Source organism: Mytilus edulis, chromosome 10 (genome assembly GCF_963676685.1).
Source record: "Mytilus edulis chromosome 10, xbMytEdul2.2, whole genome shotgun sequence".
In the NCBI taxonomy this organism is placed as follows: domain Eukaryota; kingdom Metazoa; phylum Mollusca; class Bivalvia; order Mytilida; family Mytilidae; genus Mytilus; species Mytilus edulis.
In genome coordinates this window covers 3047204-3062464 of record NC_092353.1, presented here as the reverse complement: position 1 = coordinate 3062464, position 15261 = coordinate 3047204, and the positions used below count along the sequence as shown (strand labels likewise).

General features: G+C 32.5%; 2 protein-coding genes across 11 annotated transcripts in view; one reads left to right on the top strand and one right to left on the bottom strand.

Moving 5' to 3' along the window:
* LOC139493162 (protein TFG-like) overlaps nt 1-3958 on the top strand; it is a 195476-nt gene extending 191518 nt beyond the window's left edge. For all 5 annotated transcript variants that reach the window (XM_071281337.1, XM_071281340.1, XM_071281339.1 and 2 more), the window contains exons 6-8: nt 86-367; nt 1498-1778; nt 2465-3958. In XM_071281337.1, the coding sequence (XP_071137438.1) occupies nt 86-367; nt 1498-1778; nt 2465-2650 (749 nt within the window). In that variant the 3' untranslated portion in view covers nt 2651-3958. The remainder of the gene's footprint in view (nt 1-85; nt 368-1497; nt 1779-2464) is intronic.
* Nucleotides 3959-7991: 4033 nt separating this feature from the next.
* LOC139493151 (DNA-directed RNA polymerase III subunit RPC2-like) overlaps nt 7992-15261 on the bottom strand; it is a 49556-nt gene continuing 42286 nt past the window's right edge. For all 6 annotated transcript variants that reach the window (XR_011656929.1, XR_011656928.1, XM_071281321.1 and 3 more), the window contains one exon: nt 7992-8519. Coding sequence is in view for 4 of the 6 variants with exons in the window: in XM_071281321.1 (XP_071137422.1) it covers nt 8297-8519 (223 nt within the window). In the remaining 2 variants the exon portion in view is untranslated. The remainder of the gene's footprint in view (nt 8520-15261) is intronic.

Here is a 15261-nt window from a genome sequence, read left to right as displayed (position 1 = left end):
GTTCTTTTGTTCTGTCTTCTCACAGGTTCCAGTATATTACAGAGTTCTAACATGACACAGTCTAATTTATCTTTACTAATTGCAGAAAGGCCAGGTACCCCTGATAGCATCAATTCTGTAGGCTCTGCTTCAAGCACCAACCAAAGACAACAGCAGTCCACACCCTCCACACCACAACACATGCCACCTCCTCAACAGCCAGTGGCACAACCACCATCACAACAGCCCATCCAAGGCTTCCAACCTGTTCAACCACAGCAACAAACACAACAACACCCTGGACAACCTGGCTTCCCACAACAACAACAAATGTATTCTGGACAACCAGATCAAAGACAACAAATACCTGGACAACAGCAACAACAGGGTTGGTTACAATGTTCCTGTTTACTGACCAAAATATGCATTCTTTCAATTCCACAATTGCTGTAAACCTGAAATTCCTTATAGAACTAAATACAGATACATATAAGTACCAATATTAGGCAGTATTGGGAAATAAAAAAGGGGGAGGAATGAAGTATTTTGCATATATTTTATCAGTCGAGGGTCTGTTTAACTTGAACAAGTTATTACAGAAAATAACAGGCACACTGTTATTGTGGTAATTCTAACAGAGTTATCTCCTCTTGTTGTGAATTGTGTTGAGTTAACACATCAGTAATTGTACAAAGGAACAATGTCTGTAATTAAGCCTTTTACTTATCACTTCATTAGGTGAAATGCAGATCGGATCTGACAGATACTTTCAAATTGAGTTTTGTTTTGTTAAGATCTTGTGTGATTTCCACATGCTTACATTATTATTCACGCAATTCTCTGTGAAACAACAGGCAAAGTGGTTGCCAGCTTGTTGTATTTTCATGATAATTTCATCTTTAAGATAAAAAAAAATTGAATCCCCTATGCACTGAGAGAAAAAAAAATAAAATAAAAGGATTTTATAGTATTTAATTGGAAGGTATCATTGATGAATTGCTAAAATAATCTCAAATACAAGAAAGTTTAAATCGATTCTGCTAAAAAAAGATAAAGTTGTCATCAAAATACAACAAACTGGTAATTACTGTGGCCACATTGTTTCACCAAAAATTGCAGGAATAATAATTCAGAGATTTTAACAACAAATAAACAGCGGTAAATTTGCACTTTCTAGCCTATAGTACATCATCCATGTTTTTGACCTTATTTCTATAAAATGAACTGAACTGACAGCTTATAATTATTTAAGATTAGAAATAAATTTGATTTATCAGGTTTAATAAATTTTTGAAACTTTTGATATCATTTTTTTTAATATTAGCTTTAGCCCTATGTGGCATTTCATGATCTTTTATTTTTATTTATTCTGTTTTGCTATATATATGTAGATACATATTTGACAAAAAGGAATGTATTTATGACTATTCCAACATCAGAACTCAGTAATAAACTTTATTTCAACTGTATTGATTTGAATTTATATTTAGCTTGTTAAAGTTCTCTTTCTTATTACAGGATATGGAGTACCAGGCCAGCCTCCCACTTCACAACCACAAAGATTCCCTACCCCTCAACAGCCCCACGCACAACCTGTTCCTGGTCAGCCAGGTTACCAAGGACAACCTCAACAGAATCCTCAACAACCCAATCCACAACAACAACAACAGTACGGACAGTTTTATGGACAACAGAACCCACAACAGCAACAACAGCAGACCCCACAACATCAACAACAACAGGTTCCACAGGTATCACAGGCTCCCTGGAATCAGCAACAACAGCCACAACAGCCACAGGTATTAAATATAAAGGTTAAGGTCACACTGTACACAAGTCAAGGTCAGAAGATCTCACTTTGTACTCAAAGAGAACCCCAAACCTCTATGCAAGAAACTACACATTGGCTTTAGTGAAGGAAGTGTTGTATTTATTGTACCCTGTGCAACACATTGTGGGGTATTATAGAAATACAGCTGATTTATATAGTTTTGTATCTCTTTCAATATTTTATAATATAAATATCAAAGTTCAATTAATATTTGGCTTAAATTTTATTTATTTCTGTGGTTTATTGTCGAGCCTTTGACTTTAGTTGAAAAAGTGAGACTAAGCGAACATTCATTCCGGCGGCGGCGGCGTCCACAAATATTCACTCTGTGGTTAAAGTTTTTGAAATTTTAATAACCTTCTTAAACTATACTGGATTTCTACCAAACTTGAACAGAAGCTTGTTTATGATCATCAGATAGTATCTGGACTTAGATTTTCTTCCAGTTAACATTACATACAGTCTGCAGTTAAAGTTTTCAAAACATTTATTCCGCGGAACCCTTACAAATTTTATTTTAAGGCATTCCTCAATCCTCAATCTTAAGGCCTGTTGGCACGAATTGTCCCAATGGGCAGTTTTCCTCTCTGGTGCGTTTTCCTCAACATATTTTTCTTCTTCATTTATTAATGATATTATTTTCTTAAATTTTAGGCTGTATACCAAGGTTATGCTGGACAACCACAAGCCCAGCCTGGCGCCATGCCAGGTGGATCACCCTCTGGTACCCCAGGGACAGCTAGTCCAAACCCATACTCTAGAGGGCCAGGCTCTGGATATGGAGGAGGATATCCCAAGCCATCACAGGGATACCCAACTACACCACAGGGATATAAATGAAATTGATATTGTTAGGAATTTTCAAATTGACAAAAAAATATTTATCTGTTATTGATCATTTATGGACAACTGGTTGTGGTAAAGTTGGTGATTTAGCAGAAAAGCTGATGTTTATTAGCCCAAGGCTGTGTCTATCTTCGTCAACCAGTCAATTCTCTTTTTCTTTCCAATACTGTCTATATAAGTGTATATTCACACAGCATTTGTTCAATTATTTCAAATCATTAAATATGAGATCATAAAACTGAAATATTGATATAACTCACTTTAGCAATAGTGAAAGAGAGCACTTTTTCTATTATAATTATGCTTATTTATAATAAGCCATTTTTTTATCTATCATATAGACATATATATATAAGTGTGTTCCTATTCAAAATACAGATAGATTTTTTTGAATTTTTAAAACTGAATGGAAGTTGTCTTAAAATTTCATTATTATTAGATGTTGTTATCATTTAAAAAAAATCATGAAGCTTTATGTGTGTTTTCTCCCATAGCTGATCTAAGAGTCTGTCTTTGAATTTTATAAATGTGCAATACTTAGGTCTGTTGTTAATTGGATAAATTATGTGGATTCATTATTATTGGTGGTATATCACTTGCCATGGATTTCCTGGGTATAGGTAAACCACCATAAATAATTACATAACATTTTCAACAAAGTTCAACTTTTCTATAGTCATGTATGAAGGCTCTGGCAAAACCATGAAATCAAACCCATACTTTAGAGGCAAGGCTCTGGATACGGAGGAGGATATCCCAAGCCATCACAGGGATATCCAACTACACCACAGGGATATAAATGAAATTGATGTTGTTAGGAATTTTCAAATTGACAAAAAATTATTTATTTGTTATTGATCATTTATGGACAACTGGTGGTGGTAAAGTTGCTGATTTAGCACACAAATATTTATTTTTCCTCAATCCCCAAAAATGGGTATCCATAGAGGTAAATGAATCCACAGTAGTATATATGTTATAACAGTTGTTTTGAAAAGTGAAAAGTAAATGGAATCAAGGGAGTAACATGTAGTTAAAATATTGTGTTTCTGTTTAATAAATTTATGTCGTTGCTAAAAAAGACTACTTGTATTTTATTTTTTTACCTTTAAAAACAATGATGTTCACAGAACAAATGAGAACTGTTTAAAGGAAGTATAGTCTTTATCATGTTTATGAGATGCTGGGATTTTGACATTAGATGGATCAGAAAAGCAAAATTTGTTTTCAAATACTGTAGTGTATCAGACATGTAAATTGTTTCATTATAAAATATAAGACGATTAAAAAGTGCACATACTTTGTTTGTATTTGATTGTACTGTTGATATCAAGAGTGAATAACAGGGACAACAATTGAGAGCTTTGTATTTATTTTGCCAGAAATGCTTCTGAAGGATTGATATTATTTGAGAATATTTGCACCGTATGTAGTTTGAGAACCCTTTAAGAGTAAGAGTAATTGACCATGAGTTAATTTCACCCAAAGCAGGGTTCACATGAAAATATGATAAAACTTACTGGAAGTTTAATCTTTATGAGTCTATTTTACTACAATTTAACACACTACCATGAATTGAAAATGTTACAGATCACTGGACTTTTGCTTTTGTTTAAGATAATTGTTTTTTTGCCAGTTTTTTGTAAAAATTTGCATCCAAGGTCATCTAGATCTGTAGCTGACATGCATTGTTTTCACAACTCACTTAGATCAAAGGGACTTGACACTTGTTGTGTTTGTATGTCACATATCGTTGTCATAACTTAATTTTTACAAAATTCTGCTCTGAATCTATGGTGCTGATTGGGAACATATGTTCATTTAAATATACTTAACACACTGTAAATTGTAAATAAAGTTGAAATTATTATGTGGTGGCCAAACCAGTTCTTGGGGTGAACACTTAATTTTCCAAAAAATCTGGAGGCCTGTGAGACGACTTTATTTGATTAAAATTGGTAAAATCACGATAAGAAATACAATAAAGTTATGTGTATTTCTAGCTTTTGTCCTAATTTTATAAAATGTGAATTTATTGGAGGAAAAAATTATTTGTACTTGATCAAAGTTTGGAATTTTGACAGTGGATGTCTAATTTTGTTTGCTGATAAATGTCTTTATTTTGTCTTCTGATACCTTATAGGTACCAAAAAGAAGTATTGACGGATACGATGTGTCTGTATCTTAACTCAATAGCCACATCTTCGATCTAAGATACAAAATTGTCACAATAGTTGCTAATCTGTACTATTACCGATTGTGTTGTACTCCCGATTGTAAAAAAGAAGATGTGGTATGATTGCCAATGAGACAACTGTCCACAAGAGACCAAAATGACACAGAAATTAACAACTATAGGTAACCAGATGGCCTTCAACAATGAGTATAGCCATTAACCCATACCGCATAGTTGTTTTGACACAGTGTGGATTTGCATGGCGGATGATGCATACCTAGCAGAAGACGTTCCCATTATTGACACACTGCTCCTTTTGGATTTAATGTGATTCCCTCAGTTTGGTGATTATACTAGAGGCTCTTAAGAGCCTGTGTCGCTCACCTCTATGTGCATACAAAAGGACACAGATAGATTCATGACAAAATTGTGTTTGGATGATGGTGATGTGTTTGTAGATCTTCTTTACTGAACATTCTTGCTACTTACATTTGTCTCTATCTATAATGAACTTGGCCCTTTAGTTACACAGAGGAAAATATTTTGTAAAAATTTACAAAAATTTACCAAATTAATGAAAATTGTTAAAAATTGACTATAAAGGGCAATAACTCCTTTAGGGGTCATCTGACCATTTTGGTCATGCTGACTTATTTGCAGATCTTACTTTGCTGAACATTATTGCTGTTTACAGTTTAACTCTATAATAATATTCAAGATAATAACCAAAAACAGCAACCCAACAACCCTTTGTCCAATTCATTTGAAAATTTAAGGGCAGATAAATATTGACTTGATAAACAATTTAACCCCTTGTCAGCTTTGCTCTAAATGCTTTGGTTTCAGAGTTATATGCCAAAATCTACATTTCACCCCTATGTTCTATTTTTAGCCATGGTGGCATCTGGGTTGGTTGGCCAGGTCGCCAGACACATTTTTTAAACTAGATACTCCAATGATGATTGTGGCAAAGTTTGGTAAAATTTAGCCCAGTAGTTTCAGAGGAGAAGATTTTTGTAAAAGATAACAAATATTTACGAAAAAATTGGTAAAAAATGACTATAAAGGTCAATAACTCATTAAGGGGTCAACTGACCATTTTGGTCATGTTTACTTATTTGTAGATCTTACTTTGCTGAAAATTATTGCTGTTTACAGTTTATCTCTATCTATAATAGTATTCCAGATAATAACAAAAAAAGGCAAAATTTCCTTAAAATTACCAATTCATGGGCAGCAACCCAACAATAGGTTGTCCAATTCATCTGAAAATTGGGGGCAGATAGATCTGGACCTGATGAACAATTTTACCACAGTAAGTTCTAAATGCTTTGGTTTCAGAGTTATAAGCCAAAATCTACATTTTACCCCTATGTTCTATTTTTAGCCATAGTGGCCATCTTGGTTGGTTGCTAAAAACTTTTAAACTAGATACCCCAATGATAATTGTGGCCAAGTTTGGTTAAATTTGGCCCAGTAGTTTCAGAGACGCTGGACGCCAAGTCATGAGAAAAGCTCACTTGGCCCTTTGGGCTAGGTGAGCTAAACTAGAGGCTCTCAAGAGCCTGTGTCGCTCACCTAAGATCTATGTACATATCAAACAATGGACACAGATAAATTTATGACAAAATTGTGTTTTGGTGATGGTGATGTGTTTGTAGATCTTACTTTATTGAACATTCTTGTTGCTACAATTATCTGTATCTATATGAACTTGGCCCAGTAATTACAGTGGAAAATATTTTCTCAAAATTTACAAAAATTTATGACTATTGGTCTATGTGAATATTAAACAACAAAGGGTGCAGATGGTAACATGACAAAATTGTGTTTTGGTGATTGTGATGTGTTTGTATTGAACATCATTGCTGCCTACAATTATCTCTATCTATAATGAACTTAGCCCAGTGTTTTCAGTGGAAAATGTTAGTAAAAATTTACAAAGTTTATGAAAATGGTTGTAAATTGACTACTGTGGATTCATTTATTTTCGTGGGTACCAATTTTCGTGGTTTGAGGAAAACTTGCATATTCGTGGATATTCAATTTCGTGGTTTTGACAAAGTATGCATATATTCCTTTAGAAAATTTGCAATTCGTTGAATATTAAAATTCGTGGTTTCCCGGGACCCACGAAATCCACGAAAATTGGTATCCAACGAATAATAATGAATCCACAGTATAAAGGGCAATAACTCCTAAAGGGGTCAACTGACCATTTCGGTCATGTTGACTTATTTGTAAATCTTGCTTTGCTGAACATTATTGCTGTTTACAGTTTATCTCTATCTATTATAATATTCAAGATAATAACCCAAAACAGCAAAATTTTCTTAAAATTACCAATACAGGTGCAGCAACCCAACAACGTGTTGTCTGATTCATCTGAAAATTTCAGGGCAGATAAATCTTAACCTGATAAATAATTAAAACCCTTGTCAGATTTGCTCTAAATGCTTTTGTTTTTGAGTTATAAGCCAAAAACTGCATTCTACACCTATGGTATATTTTTAGCCATGGCGGCCATGTTTTTTGATGAAATGGGAATTAAAACACGACTTTATTCTAGATACCCTAGGAATCAATCAGATGAAGTTTGGTTTGAATTGGTTCAGTAGTTTCAGAGGAGAAGATCTTTGAAATAGTTTACGACGACGACGTCGACGGACGGACAACGACGACGGACGTCGACGGACGCCAAGTGATGGCAAAAGCTCACATTTCCTTTTAGGAAAGGTGAGCAAAAAAGAAGATGTGGTATGATTGCCAAGAAGACAACTCTCCAACACAGACCAAATAACACAGAAATTAACAACTATGGGTATATGAATGGCTTTCAATAATAAGTAAAGCCCATACCACATAGTCAGCTATAAAATGTCCATTAAATGAGAAAATGTAAAAAAAATTCAAACAAGAAAACTAACAGCCTAATTTATGGACAAAATAATGATAAAAAAACAAACATGCAAGATAGAAACAAACTACAACCACTGCATTACGGCTCCTGACATGGGACAGGAACATACAGATTTGGTGGGGTAAAACTGACTTTGAATTGTATCCTCTTAATTGCTTTCTGAGATTAGAACATTGTTACAAACTACTGTTCCTTATAATTTAGGAGTTTTTTTTTACTGGATTGTTAAAATACTGCTATAACAAAATTCTCTTTATTTTTATCATCCATAACAAAAAATATGTTAACATGTTCTGTTAAGATGCAACAGTCTCTCAAAACATTGAAATTTGTTTTAACAAAATATTCATAATTGCTTTTGCCACCAAAAAATCCTTTAATTCTGCTCCTCAGATGCTCTCGTCAGAGTTTTAAGTTCATCTAATCTCCACAAACACAAATAGCTTTCTTTCACCATGTTTTCCTTCTTTCAAAATCACTAGCTGGTTTCTGATCCCTGTCGTAAGTAATGACAATCTGTTACAAAAACTACTCAGGTTTTTAGCTACACCTCATTATATCTCTTCAGAGACAGTCTTGGTACTATATTCATTGATTGAAGTTCTTGGAATAACAATTTACATGCATAAGGCATTTTTAACGTGGATACATTTCTTGATGATTTACAATACTGGCACCAGCCAGAATAACAAAGTAATCCACACTGTCCACACACATCCACCACAAAAGAATCACTAGAAATCATTAGTCTTTCTAACAACAACATACTGAAAATAGAGAATTAAACAGATAAAAAACTAGTACAGAGGATGGAATATTGTCTGGTGAATTAAGGGCATATCCAACAGTTTATTTCTGACGGTAAGAATTTTTTCCCTTTAAGATATTTTATTCTTCAATGGACAGAGAATTAAATTTTGCCAAAAAAAATATATGTTGTCGATTTCGTTTTTGCAAAAAATGCTGCTGAAAATTGAACATTTTTGCAATTTTGGAGTAAAAACGTTTTTTTATTTAAAAAAATTAAATATGATTTTTTAATCAACATATACTTATATAATTGGGTTCATATTGAAGCAAAATAATTCAAGATGGTAAGAAAAATCTAACTTTACCCTTTAACGCATTAATTCTTACTCATATAAAGCCAAAAACGTCATGGTGGACCCAAACAACGGCAAGAAATGAACATTTGAAATGCGCATTTTTGATTTTTTTAAATATTTCTAACGGTGTCAATTTGGCCAAAGTAAGATATGTTAATGTTTGAAAAAAATGGAACGTCATAACGTTTTGAAAAATATTTGTCACCATACTCGTTTTTGAAGAAAATTGAGAAATATAATATTGTTTACTCAATCCCTCCCGTAAGCCTCATAAATTGCGCCAAAAATTAAGACGTTTTCCGAAAATAACGTTATATTTCCCCGCTAATATTTCAAAGGCAGTGCGACGGTGTGGCAGATAAATGTATTTATACAATTTGACTTTGTTGGATAGTTGTCTCGATAGCACTCATATCGCATCTTCTTATTTATAATGAACTATAATGAACGCAATTCTGCGCCTGTCCCAAGTCAGGAGCCTCTGGCCTTTGTTAGTCTTGTATGATTTTAAATTTTAGTTTCTTGTGTATAATTCGGAGTTTAGTATGACGTCCATTATCACTGTACTATTATGCATATTTTAGGGGCCAGCTGAAGGACACCTACGGGTGCGGGAATTCTCGCTACATTGAAGACCCATTGGTTGCCTTCGGCTGTTGTTTGCTCTATGGTCGGGTGGTTGTCGCTTTGACATATTCACCATTTCCTTTCTCAATTTTAGTATCTGGACGAGATAACAATTCAGTTAGTTTTACTATTGTGTTCGTCAAAATTGTGAAACCCGGGTGTGAAACATACAAACCGTGGAATTACAAACTATTTAAATAGTCCCTCTTGTATCTTTTATCCCTCTTTAAAAAAAAAAAGTATTACACGTTAGAAATCAGTTTCTGTGTATTGGTCTATAGTACAAAGCAGGGTTAGTTTTCATATTATATTTCCATTTGATTTTTTTGTTCTGAATATTCATTTAGTATGCCACTTGACGTCCGTCATCCATAATCATTATTTATTTTACCGTTACTTTACAATGAAGCGTTTTGCTTATACTGATTTATATTACACCGTCTATAATTTCACAAATCGAAATTAGCCAAGAGCACGTGAAATTTTGCAACCAAACACTTGTCTAAAAACTCACTGACTCCGTATTATTTATTCATTTTGCAGTTTCGGGTTTTTTATTCTTTATAGGCTTCTAGTTATAAAAAAATCTGTATGTTGACTCTTAGTGTTTTGAATTATATGGGTCGTTGGGTTGCTGTCGTATAAATGTATACCTTTAAAATCTTTTTCAAAACAAAAGGATTGATTTGGGTATGGAAATATTCACATCTCTGGACTTCTCCCGTCCGACAGTATATCTTTGCTAAAATTTGGTGCGGCCGTTTAGCTGCTCGGATGTATAAATTTGCAGCCTCGTTTAGTTGAAATAAAAATGTCGAATATCCGATGTATAGTGCAGTGAGAGTTTCGCGCTATCTATACGTTAAAAGAACATCTAAATAAATGATTGAAGGGATATATGAACTTCGAATAAAATCTCTAAACAACAACAAAGGTTACATGAATCTTCAAAATATGTCACATTGCTGATTTTAACACATCTGTTGCGCCTTTTGCAGTTGTAGATGAAAAAAAAACTTTATTTAACAAAAGAGATCAGTAAAACAATAAATTGAGAATAATCGAAAGGGCCGAAAAGCGACCCTGACTGCCGTTGTTTTACGCTTCAATATATGAGTTATTGCATATACACAATGGAGATTTTTTTCTGTTCTTCTGCCCTCGACCTAGTTTGGCTGCGTACAATGTAACCACTGATGTTGACAACTATATGTTATTATTAATTATTCAAACAAATAAATTCAAAGAAAAAAATGTGGAAATAAAGTCTAAAATTTTCGTTTAAGAATAAAATATAAATAAAAATTAATTACCAAAACTGAAAAACTGTTTGAGACAATTATCAGTTGAGAACTTATGATTATGCATCACTATATGAAACTGATAAATTGATTGCTCCCGTGCTCCAGTGGCAAATATATCACGCATATTTATGACGTGGCGAAAATGGATCTGAAGTAATTCATTGATACATTATCATGATAAAGAGTTTGCTAGCGGTAAAACGTATGCCGTACTAGAATAAAGTTGAATAAGATAAAAATGTTGGCCCCCACCCCCCTTCTCCAATTTTGAATTATGGTATTTCGATGGCTGTTCTTTTTTTTCCTATTCTATTATGGACCTGCTGATTTTGTAAGGGGGTGTTTTATTAGACCCCGTTCACACTAGGACATTTTTATCGATTTAAACTAGACCGGTTCACTTTAGATCGGTTAAAGGGCTAATGTGAACGCATTGAATCGATCTTCAATCGGTCTAAACTAAAACACCAAAAGAGGTAGTTTAGTTTGAATCGTTCTAAAGTAAACCGATCTTACTTTAGATGTGAACGCAGAGATCGGTTTAAACTAGTACGATTGAATCGAAAATAATGTATGCGCATGTATAGCGGCAAAACTATCTCAGAGGTTCGTTGTTTAACCCATATTTCTCTGTTAAAAGACCTTTAAAACAAACTGTAAACATGTTGTCCTCGCCATAGCATAGATTTGCGAAATCTATGTCTTCTTTTTTTTATGTTGATTTTTTTCTTTGCAGGAACCGCAGTATTTCCGGCGTCGTGTTGTAACTTCGTTGCTACAGTTATTTTTTTCAAAATTAAAGAAAACACCACTATCAAAATTTTAAATTGTGATTCAAGAGAAACAATAACTTTATCCAATTTTTTCTTCAAGTGTGTGTATCAGTGTATCAGCACATGAATTTGATAAATCAGTTCTATTTATACACAGTGTTTACAGTTTTACGGGCAAAAAGGTTAGATCGATTACATTTTTAATTGTAGTGTGAACGCAGTGGTTCATATATCACTACAAATTGCTCAGAGTCTGAATTGACCAGTTTTTGTGCTCGACCAGTAAAATCGAGCACACATTTTACTCGACCAGTCTCGACATTGTCTCGACTGTACTTAACTGTACTTAACTGTACTCGACTAGGTCTCGACTTTACTTAATTAGTCTGATTCAGTACTTGATGATCTTTGTGTAGTCTGAAATGGTCTTGACCAAGGCTCGACCTGTCTCGACCTGTCTTGACTAGTCTCGACCTGTCTCGACTAGTCTCGACTCAGTCTCAACCAGTCTCGACCTGTCTCAACTAGTCTTGACCTTCAAATTTAGTTTTGACTGGTGTAGTCAGCTAATCTAACTAAATTAAATATTTATCTTACAAAATTCAAACTTATTAGGTAGTTTGATTTATTGCTGTGAAATGAAAGAATTTAATTTTACGATAGGTAAAAAATAAAAATTATTATATAAATTCAGATCTATAGGTATCTTTAATTTTTTTTATAACTTTTTCAAATCAACTTGGATTTTCATCAAACTATGCAGGTATCTTAGATATATCTTAAGCTGTCTGAATCCCATGTCATTTAGTTTTTTGTTGTATTGCTGTAAAATTTAAGAATTTAATTAATCTTGGTAAAAAAAAGCTAGGATTTGCAATTTCGGACAAAATAGAGATAGTACACTTTAATTTTTTTAATAACTTTTTCAAATCAACTTGGATTTTCATCAAACTATGCAGCTGTCTTAGATATATAGTAAGCTTACTGAATCTTAGGTCATTTTGTTTTGTGTTGTACTGTTGTCAAATTTAGGAATTAATTAATCCAGGTCAAAAAAGCTAAAATTTGCAGTTCGAACAAAATAGAGATAGTACACTTTAAATTTTTTGATAACTTTTTCAAATCAACTTGGATTTTCATCAAACTATGCAGCTGTCTTAGATATATATTAAGCTTACTGAATCCCAGGTCATTTTGTTTTTTGTTGTATTGCTTTCAAATTTAAGAATTAAATTAATCTAATTGGTATATATAAGGTATATATAAAATAGTTATATAATTCCTTTAATGTTTTATTCCTTTTGATATATATTATATAAATATATCAAAAAGGGATGAGACATTAAAGAAATTATAAAATATTTCTTCTGATTTGTGGTGATTTATAAAGCAATACCTTCTGCTTTGGGCAAACTTATTAAAAGATCACATCTACCAGAGAGTTTTAAATTCTAAATAACATTTATTCAAAGTTGCAACATCCTGTTAAATCTAAATCGCAAAGCTTTTTTAATTCACTAGATAAGTAATACACGAGTGTAAGAAAAGTAGGGCTTTCTTTTTACCTGTAAAACTCATGTGTACTGATGTAATTAAACCATGTATAGTGCATGTCATTTAATTTGACAAAACAAATATTTTAAGATAATTTTTGTTTTAACAAAAAAAAAACGTGTTTATTTTGTTTAAGCTGATTTGAAAAAGTTATGAAATCTTAAAAAAGACACCTATTTTTTTGTTAAAACAAAAATTTAATATCATTTAATATATGAGGAAAGATATATTTCTAATATCGTAGTTTTTTTACCTAGATTTATTATATTCTTTAATTTGACAGAAATACACCAAACTAAATAACAACCTATGATTCAGTAAGATCAATATATTGCAAAGATAGTTGTAGAGTTTGATGAAAATCTAAGATGATTTGAAAAAGTTATGAAAAAAGTTAAAGTGTACTATCTCTATTTTGTCAAAACTGCAAATCCTAGCTTTTTTTACCTAGATTAAATTAATTCTTAAATTTGACAGCAATACACTAAACTTCATAACAACCTCGGATTCAGTAAGATTAATACATCACCAAGGTAGCTATATAGTTTGATGAAAATCCAAGTTGATTTGAAAAAGTTATTAACAAATTTAAAGTGTACTATCTCTATTTTGTTCGAACTGCAAATTTTAGTTTTTTTTACCTAGATTAATTAAATATTTGAATTTGACAGAAATACACCACACTATATAGCAACCTATGATTCAGTAATATCAATATATTGCAAAGATAGTTGTAGAGTTTGATGAAAATCTAAGTTGATTTGTAAAAGTTATTAAAAAAATTAAAGTGCACTATCTCTATTTTGTTCAAACTACAAATTCTAGCTTTTTTGACCTAGATTAATTTAATTCTTGAATTTGACAGCAATAGGACAAAAAGACAAAATGACCTTGGATTCAGTAAGCTTAATATATATCTAAGACAGCTGCATAGTTTGATGAAAATCCAAGTTGATTTGTAAAAGTTATTAAAATATTTAAAGTGTATTATCTCTATTTTGTTCGAACTGCAAAATTTAGCTTTGTTGACCTAGATTAATTAATTCTTAAATTTGACAACAATACAACAACAACAAAAAAATGACCTTGGATTCAGTAAGCTTAATATATATCTAAGACAGCTGCATAGTTTGATGAAAATCCAAGTTGATTTGAAAAAGTTATTAAAAGAATTAAAGTGTACTATCTCTATTTTGTTCGAACTGCAAAATTTTGTTTTTTTGACCTAGATTAATTAATTCTTAAATTTGACAACAGTACAACAAAACACAAAATGACCTTGGATTCAGTAAGCTTAATATATATGTAAGACAGCTGCATAGTTTGATGAAAATCCAAGTTGATTTAAAAAGGTTATTAAAAAAATTAAAGTGTACTATCTCTATTTTGTCAAAATTGCAAATCCTAGCTTTTTTTACCAAGGTTAATTAAATTCTTAAATTTTACAGCAATACAACAAAAAACTAAATGACATGGGATTCAGTAAGCTTAAGATATATCTAAGATAGCTGCATAGTTTGATGAATATCCAAGTTGAATTGAAAATGTTATAAATAAAATGAAAGATGCCTATTTGAAGGCCAAGACTAGTTGAGACAGGTCGAGACTGGTTGAAACTGAGTCGAGACTAGTCGAGACAGGTCGAGACTAGTCAAGACAGGTCGATACAGGTCGAGCCTTGGTCAAGACCATTTCAGACTACACAAAGATCATCAAGTACTGAATCAGACTAATTAAGTTAAGTCGAGACCTAGTCGAGTACAGTTAAGTACAGTTAAGTACAGTCGAGACAATGTCAAGACTGGTCGAGTAAAATGTGTGATCGATTTTACTGGTCGAGCACAAAAACTGGTCAATTCAGACTCTGAGCAGTTTGTAGTGATATATTAGACCGATAGAGATCGATATGTTTAAAGATAATGTGAACGCTAACTGGTTTTATTTAGATCGATTCAAATTAGATCGATAAAAAAAAATGCTAGTGTGAACAAGTCAATACCTACAAGAAGACCTACACCGGTTTTTTTTTTTTTTTGCTAAATTATATTTGTTTCCTCATACACCTTAAACACCAAAATCGTCAGATATTTTCTACTTGTATGTCAGTGTATATATTACAATGTTTTCCTATTTCTGAATTTTGTT